This window comes from Echinops telfairi, unplaced genomic scaffold (assembly GCF_000313985.2).
Source record: "Echinops telfairi isolate 266 unplaced genomic scaffold, ASM31398v2 ScPeMD7_7472;HRSCAF=8510, whole genome shotgun sequence".
Lineage (NCBI taxonomy): Eukaryota > Metazoa > Chordata > Mammalia > Afrosoricida > Tenrecidae > Echinops > Echinops telfairi.
In genome coordinates, this window is record NW_022111376.1 from 1,551,772 (window position 1) to 1,560,637 (window position 8,866).

The 8,866-nt window shown below is 49.6% G+C and overlaps 1 protein-coding gene across 1 annotated transcript in view; it reads left to right on the forward strand.

The window, feature by feature from the left end:
- The first annotated feature begins 3,831 nt into the window (after positions 1 to 3,831).
- Positions 3,832 to 8,866, forward strand: part of MPP1 (MAGUK p55 scaffold protein 1) — a 28,446-nt gene continuing 23,411 nt past the window's right edge. Inside the window, exon 1 of the mRNA XM_013008567.3 lies at positions 3,832 to 3,948. Coding sequence (XP_012864021.2) covers positions 3,832 to 3,948 — 117 coding nt within the window. The remainder of the gene's footprint in view (positions 3,949 to 8,866) is intronic.

Genomic DNA, 8,866 nt, shown 5'->3' on the forward strand with positions numbered 1-8,866 from the left:
GGATGGGAAGCGCCAACTTCGGGCTCTCGCGTGAGTGAGTGGACAGCTGCCCCCCAGCCCCCTGGACGGCCAGTGAGCAGCTGCCAGCCTCGCCCTGTTCCTGCCCATCACTGGTCGCCCCCCAAGCCAGCGGCTTCCAAGACCAAGATCCGCTCCCCAGTAGCTCCTTTAGTTCAGGGGTTTGGCCCCAGGGAAGTGGCTGCCACTCAGCAGCTGCACCGCCCTGTCCAGAGAGAGGACACACACAGAGAGACAGACACAGGGAACCAGGCCGAAGCTGTGTTGCTTTGGCTGACCCAGCCTCTGAAGCCTAGTGTCACTCCTGGCCCGGGAGCTTCCCTGACTGTGCGGCCGCCAGGGCAGGCCCCTTTCACACTCCACTAGCCACTCCATTTAGTTGAAGTGCTTGCCTGAGTGGGGCCTCACCACTGTTTGCTGACTTAATGACTGGAGAGGTGGACATGAGCGATTTACTGTCACACTGATTTCACAGATGAGGAAGCAGGACCAGGAGGTAAGCACCCAGAGGAGTGGCTCCCTGGAATGAGCTCAAGGGAAAAATCTTAACCTCAGAACTGGAGCTAGCTTTCAGGAAAGGGTTGAGAGCCAAAGTCCAGCGGTCTGGCTCACTACTTCGCCAGGGCACCTCTCATGGGGTTCAGAGTTCACACCCGACTGTCATTGCAAGTCATGGTTGCTGCCAGCCTGGGCTGCAGTCAAGGACTGATTGAGCAGACAGCGCCTCTGTTACACAGATGACATGACAAAATTGAAAGTCATGTGTGTCGTGGTAACTGGATTTCCCAGAAGCCTGAATGTGCACTTTTTCCCCCAAAAGAGCTCATGGTGAACCAAACTTGAGCTTATTGTTTTTCAATTCAACATATTGTACATTCATAATTCAGGGACATTGATTACATTCCTCAAATTATACAACCATCCGCCCTCTCCTTTTCCAGATTGTTCCACCACCGTTCACCTGAACGTGGTCTCTCCAAAAGCCAAAGCTTAAGCATTTCCCCCTCCCTTCCAGCACCAGTAACGACTCATAATCCAAGGCTTTGATATATTTGCTGATTTCGTGCAAGTGAGATACCTGTTCTTTTGCAACCAACATGCTGTGCTCAGCATACTGCTTTCAAAGCCCGTGCATGTGGTGTGCTCCAGAACCTCCATTCTCCCTGGGGCTCCCTAAGGGTCCCCATATTGCAGGTACTGGTTCGCATTTGCTGATCCATCCAGCTGTTGACCATTCCAGAAATGCTATAGTGAGTGTGGATGTGCCTGCCTTCCCTTGTGGGTGGGTCACTGGGATAGCAATTGCTGAGTCACATGGCAGTTCCCTGGCCAGGGGGTTGCTTTCCATCATGGCTCTGCCTGGTTCGCCTGCCTAACACCTCGTGTTGTCCATTTTTATGACCATCACCATTCTAACGGGGGAAGAATGGGATCCCTGCGTGGTTTGGGGGCCCTGGTAGCACGCTGGGTCCAGCACTGGGCTAAACCCCTAGCAATTTGGAGGGGGATAAGATACGGCTGCTGTACAGGGTTACCAGGAGTCAGAGCGGACTTGATGGCAGGGGCTTTGGGTTTGGGTAATGTTAATGAGAGGAACTGCGCTGGCACAATGGTGAGCCACTTGGCCCTTCTGACCAACCTAGTAGCCTTGCAGGAGAGAGACTCCTGCCATGTAGATGGTTCCCCCAATTTTCTCTCTTTACACTTTGTTGACAAAGTCTTTCGATGAACACAAGTATTTAATTTGTGGTTATATCTACGGCCTATGATCTCACTCTACATTTTCTCCTGAGAACAGTAAGGGTTTTGTTTTTTCACATTGAAGTCCTCAATCCATTTTGAGTTGGTTTTCATGTATGATGTGAGGCAGGGATCTTTGTTTGCTTTTCTGCATGTGGAAATCCAACTGTCAGCACCATTTGTAAGACTTCTTTCCCATATTGAATGGACTTAGCACCCTTGTTGAAAATCAGGCAATCATTGATATATACCATTATTTCTGGCTTCTTAATGCCATTCCATTAATTTACATGTCTGATATTATGCCAGTACCAGGTCATTTTAGTTGCTGGAGCTTTATAATATGTTTTAATGCCTGTAGTGGCCTCCTGTAGAAGTCCCTTGGCCTTCCAGCTAAACTTGAGGATTGGATTGTCCATTTGCAGGGAAGATTGGGCAGATGAGAAGAGAAACCCAACCCAGACTTGCATCCATTTCGTTACTTCATTTGAGGGCGTGTTTCAGTGTATCGGTTCTCATTTGACAGAAATTACTACAGAAAAATCTAGCCCTTTCCCCATGTTACCCAATATCTGGTGTGGCGTCAGTCAGCCTGGCTTCCCTGCCCTTCACTTCCAGGAAATTTTTTACTTCCTACCTTACAGATAAAGTCAGACTTTATTCTGACTGATTGAATTTTGTCACGTAACTTCTGTTTACTCTTGAAGCTAGAGAAGATAAAGGAACCTCTTTTTTAATGCTCTATTCTACTTAGACAAAACGCTTAAGCAAACATCTTAGTTTCCTAGTTGACGTTTTGGTCTGGATAAGTCTGTCTTATGAAATGGGACACACACACTGTAAGAAACAACAATGACTCCAGATACTGTCAGATGTGCCCTGGAGGGCAACATTCTGCATCTCCATTGAGAATCATGCCTTAGAACTAGAACTTGGAGGCGGTGGCATTTATTGATGTGAGACTTTCATCCCAGCAGGGATTGCTCTAACCTTTAGCTGCTGCTAGGAATTGTACACGCGTGCGAGTGTGTGGTGTGTGGTGTGGTCGAGTGGAGCGAAAGAAGAATAAATTGCCTGGGGGAGCAGAAGGAAGGCCAGGGTAGGGCTGAGGAAGAAAATCCTTGGAATTAGGGAGATGATCCAGCTTTCTTCACCTGGAGTGTTCTTTTCTGCTTGCTATTATTGATTGTTGGCATCAAGTGGATTCTGACACCACTTAAAATGGTGAGCCCTTTCCCCTAAAAAACTCAAGAACCCAAACTCGCTGCCAGGGAGCTGACCCTTAGCGACCCTCGATAAGGGCAGGATCGAGCTGCCCCCATGGGTTTCTGAGACTGTGAAATAAATCCTTATGGGAGTAAAAAGGTTGGTCTTTCTCCCTCATCTGGAGGTTAGTGGCCCACCTCATAACGCCAGGCCCTGGGGTTTTCCCCGAAGTCCTGCACCGTGAATCCAGCGCCTGGGGTGGAGGACTCACTGGGTCCCAATGCACGAGGGAGGCAGTGGCCCCGCCCCCTCCGCGGGCCCTTGGGCTCCCACATCAGTCTCTGGTTTCCTGTTTGCCTGGGTCCTGGGCTCTGGATGGGCGGGGGAACCGAGTGTGTACAAGAGATGAGGGCCCTGCAGTTTGGACGGATCAAGGGCCGGAAACCCCGGGTCACTTGCTCGTGGGCTTGTTCAGTCAGTGCCCACCTTCCCAGCACCTCAGGGGGCTTTCTTGGGGCCCTTGGGTTGCTGTCTCCACACTGAGAGGCGCACAGCACGCCGCACAAATGTTTGTTCTTTCCCAGCTGCCCTGCCAGTAGCTCTGGAGCCAGTTGTTTGGATGAGAAAGTGGATTTGACTATCTTGCTCTGCCTGACACCTCCCCTCCCCGCCCCCTGCCAAGCTTGTTTTTCATCTCCTTTTCAATTCCAACTTCCGCTGAGCAACAGCCTGTGCCCTTTGAACCTGCTGCAGATGTTTCCTCCTGAGAGGCTTTCTGAGCCTGGGCTGTCTGGTAGGTGCATAGGCGTTGCCACGCCAGCCACTTGTCCTCTTAGAGGCCAAGAGGCTGCAGAGCCAAGGCCGGTCATGGAGTCTGCAATTTCCTCTGAATCTGGCCAGGCCTGCTTTAGCGAGCGCCGCTTCCACCCTGCTTTGCGCGGCGGCTGTCACGGACCCGGGCCTTCCTGTCCACTGGAGGAGAGGGTAGGGGTTTTGAGAGGACAGCATGGTGGAGGTTGTCCCCCAGACCTTTCTTGTTAAGCTTGGTGGTAGCTCAAATGCCAGGGGCCTGGCTCTCCCTTCAAGCTGTCAAGAACCATTGAGCCAGCTCCTCTTAGAGCTTGAGTCCATGGGTCAATCAAGGAGACAGAGGTCTCTGGGAGGGACTTACAGCCCAGCTGGGGGAGCCACTACACCCCACCAAACACTTCTTAGGGTAGCCTTGGCCCTATGGGCTTCTGAGACTAACCCTTTGCGAGCATCTTCCGCAGGGCGACTGGTGGCTTCAAACAGCTGACCTTTCGGATTGCTACCCAACTCATACCCCATTCCACCACCAGGCCCCCTTTGGGGCGGGTGGGGCAGGGGGAAAAGCAAGCAGTAAAACTCTAGTGCAAAACAAAACAAAACCTCTAGTGCGCCACAGGGCCCCGAGGGCTGTGGAAGGAAACCCCGGCAGCTGTGCGTGGATGACAAGACAGGCTAAGTTAGCTCTCCTGAGTAAAAGGCAAATCCCTGCCCCGTTTACCGAGCCCCGTTTGAGCCAGCTTGGGCACAAAGACCACATGGCAACTTCATCAGACAAAAGTTCCGTCTGAATTCTGAGCCTTCGCTCCTTGCAGACAGCACCCCCCACCACTCCGAGAAATACTGGGCCTGTTTTGAAGAAAGCAGCCAGCAGCCATGGTGGGGGCTCTCTGAGTGTAGTCAGAGGTGGTCTTCAACTTGACTTGGGGACCGAGGTCCTCTACACTGGTCCTTCCCACCCTCTGGATCCCACAGCCAAAGCACTAACCTGGTTATTTGTTTTCCAGCTATTCTTTCTGAAGATGGTGTTTCCATCACTCCAGCTCTTTCCAGAATTCCTTGCTCATCAATTTACATCATGTTGAAGATCAGTTTGGGCTCTGGTCCTATTCCTCTTCAATGTCCTCTGAGTTTTGAGCCTGAGAAGCAGTCTGAAGGGACCCGCGCAGGGCTGTGGGTGGATGAGTTCTCCTAGGGCGGTCCTTGGTTCCTGCGTGGGACAGCCCTGGCCTTTGTCTCAATCGTGCAGTTTTCAATGTTCTGAAAACTGATTGTGGTAGCAATTGTACAATAGTGCTTGATGTGATTGAGTGATGGAACAATGTGATGTCTGTATGAACTCCCAATGTTTAACATGGTTTTGGGAAAAAGAAAACAAAACTTTGTCCTAACAAACCTCCGCAATATTTTTTGTCCTTTGGAGAAGAGGAAAACATTGCTGTAACCTTCTGTCCTGAATTGAATTGGCCCAGCAGATCCCTCTGGAACCCACAGTTTGGATTGGACCCCTTCCCTTTTTGAAGCCCCCCCCAAATGAGATTAAGACAAGTGTATGCCCAAGAGAACTTGCCTGCAGGCAGAGACAAGGTTTAGATGCATTTTGTTTGGAAGAAACCCTTCAAGACATTCATGGAAAAATGTTCTTTTCATTCCATTTTCCTATACTGTGCTAGAAACCCCTGTGTGTCCGGAGGGTGGAGGGTGGAGTGTCTCAGCAGACAGGGCGGCTCGGGGCCACCTTTGGTTGGTGAGTTGCACTTTGCTTTGGGACCTATCCTGGTGCGGGCTGGGTCTTGAGTTGCCACGTCGGGAGTTTCCGTTTTTCTTAGTCATCAGTTGCAACTTCTGGGTGAGTCTGATAGCGACTCTTAGTCATCGTGACAGGGAAGATCTGCCTGGATAAGCACATTTGACAGGCCAACCTTTGGGAGAGAAACTCTTGAGCTGTTCTGGCTGGAATTTGTTCCGCCTCTGGGTAGCTTTGCTGAGTCCTTCATTTAAAGGCTGACATGTTAAAAGTAGTCTTGGTAATATAGCTGAATAAGAAGAATATGAGGCCAGAGTACCAGTTTATCTTCCAAGGGACGCTATAAATGCATGATACTATTGCATGTAGTTTTCTCCCCCATTTCAAAGATCAAGTTGTTATCCATCTGTCATTCCTTCAAGTGGTAGGCAGGGTGCCTACCAAGTCTGGAAGTCAGGGTGACTCAATGTTAGGAAAGGTGAATTGGTGCGTTTTGGGTGGTCCATGAGGGCACACGATAAACTAATATGCTCTATGTTTTTAGACTTTATGACCAGCTGTATATTATTGTACGTACCGAGACACAAAATCCACGTCTGGGTTCACTGTTCCACTTTATCAGCAACATGATTCCCCAAAGCAGAGATTTTTAGGACAAGTCCTGACTCTGATTCCACACTGGAGGCCAGACGTTTACTTGAGCTCATCATTCTTTCACACCGCCTCAAACAGTCCTTTCGGAGTTTCAACCACCGGGCCCCAGGCCCCCAACGGCAGTGGCTGAAAGAACAGACCCCTGCCTTCAAGTAAATGCTGTCCACGGCTTCTTTCTTGACAGTCAGTTGTGTGTACAAAGTTCTCTCTTACTCACAGTTCTTGGGTGACATGCCAGCCATTCCGGTCATTTTTGTCTGTCAATAAGCTCAAGGTTGTAAATTAGGATTGCAGTGATCACAGGATGTCAAAAGTAAGACATTGGCATTGCTGTGATGTCTGCCTGCAGTGTCTGTGCGCACCTGAACATTCCCAACTGAGGCTCCCTAACTCTAGGCAACAACAAATTTATTTTCCATCTCTATAACTTTGCCATATAAAAAATGGAACCTAAATAGAATCAGATCCTCTACATATACGTTCATACATAACACAGGCAGGCGTGGCTTCGGCTCTTTTTCCCACTCGGCCAAATTTCCTGCAGGCTGATTCAGGTGGTCTATCAATAGTTTTTAGATTTTGTCTTGTTTTCTCTTCCTTTTTATGGTGGAGCAAGATTACATGCTCCTATGGCTCGTTCAGCTATTCCCTTACCAAAGGACATCTGGGCTGTTTCCCATTCAGGGCTGTTCTGCGGAACATGGCGATGCACATTTATGCCACTTATGTTTGTCTCATGGTCGCTTGGCTAGCTCTAAAGAGAAGAGGCCAGCTGGCTTGCCAGCGTGTCCTTCCGGCCAACAGTGTGTGAGAGACCGCGTTTTTGTGCATCCTAGGCCACATTTGCCATGGGCCCTTGTTTGAGTGTGCCTGGGACCGGGTGTGTGTACCACACCGCAGGGTGGCTCTGCTGTGCATTTTCCCTGATGTTTGAGGCAGGACATCTCTTTCTGCAGATCTTCCTTGGTGAAAGGTGCCCTCATATCTTTTGCTCATTTTCTAATAGGAGCATCGTTGGGGTTTTTGCTGTTGCGAAGGTTTCCTGGTGAGTTTTGAAACTCATTGATAGATTCAGATGCTAGTCTGTTGTTTGTATGGTTTTTCTTCCTCATAACTGGTCTTTCCCAGCGCTGCCATTTAATCTAGGGATTTCCACCCCCACCCCACCCCTGTTAGTCTCGTGGTATCAAGTCCACATACTCTTTGCCTAGCCCCTCAACCCTGAAGAATTCCTGGTTTGCCCCTAGCAGTTTTATAGTTTTCTGTTTCCTGTTTAATTTGTATGTGTGGAGTTGATTTCTCTGTGAGGTGTGAGACTCTAGGGCTTAAAAAAGCAATCCCTTGGGTTTCTTCGTGTGGGCCTATTTCTGGGTTCTCTTTTCTGCTCCCTTGATCGACAGACAGCCCTATTCTGATTCAAACAGCCCTGTCAGCCTTGCCCGTGTTCTAACTCTTAAACCCGGGTAGACTGAGTCTCCTCACTTCATTCTTCTTGTTAGCAGTTCCGTACTTGGTTTGTAAGCAGGCCGCTTGTCCAGAGGTGAATTTAGTGGAAACGACCTGGACCATGTGAGAAGCCTCCAGTGTCATCGAAGAGCACCCCAGGTGCAGTGTCACTTGGCAGCTGGCACGTAGCCGCCATACTGGGGAGAGCTTGTGGCCATCTGCAGGGCAGCCGTCCCCGCCAGGCTCGAGCTTCCCAGATTCCTGCCCTTGAAACACTGTGTTTTGTTCTTCATTGATTCTGCATCCACTACAGGTAGTACCTCTCAACCCTGCCCCCCTCCCCAGTCGACAAGCTCAGTGATCCCTTGCCTTCATTTTCTGGATATGCACTGTGGTATTGCCCGCAGGCTCATATTTGCAATCTGTTCTTCATCTAGACTTGACCGTTTATCTATAGGGGTGTTCCCAAACCGTGAAATTCAGTAAATAGCTTTCCTAGTATTAGAACGTCAGGCACTGTCGGTTGCCTTCCCAACACCTCCCTCCCTCCTAGTTCCCTGGTATGGTGTGGGATGGCAGGCACCCCTTTTGCTGGTCGTCATGGCTCTGTGCCATAGTTGTGGCCAGTGAGACATCAACAGATGTCACTGGGGAAGTCCTGGACCAGATGCACTGACATGACCATTCTTCCTGCTTCCTGTCCTCTGTGAACATTCTGTCTTCTAGAAAGTTATAGAAATCACTCAGCTTCTGATGACCCTCTCCTATATATTCTCCTTCTGCCTCCTACTTCTGCTTTTTTTCTTTTTGTGCCTTTTATGCCTCACCCCATCCCTTAGGCTACCCTGTTTCCCTGAAAGTAAGACATCCCCCTAAAATAAGACCTACTTACAGTTTTGCCTCTCACTGAAATATAAGACACCCCCCAAAATAAGACCTCCCCCAAAATAAGGCCCCCCGAACCTACTGTAACTCTGGACCCTGGACTGTAGCAGCGGGTGCCACCCCGCAGCTCACTGTTGGCCGCAGCACAGCCGGAGCAGACAGGAAGTGCAAGGTCTCTTAATAAAACAATAAACAATAAATGTGTACTGTATTCTTCTTCATGGAAAAATAAGGCATGCCCTGAAAATAAGACTGAGTTAGTTAATTGTGCCAGCCTGGCCAATAATCACATGTGGGGCTAATTGAAAGGCGGAGGGATAAATGGGTGGTGAGCCTCGCCTTTCTAGCTCTCGGGTCTCTTGC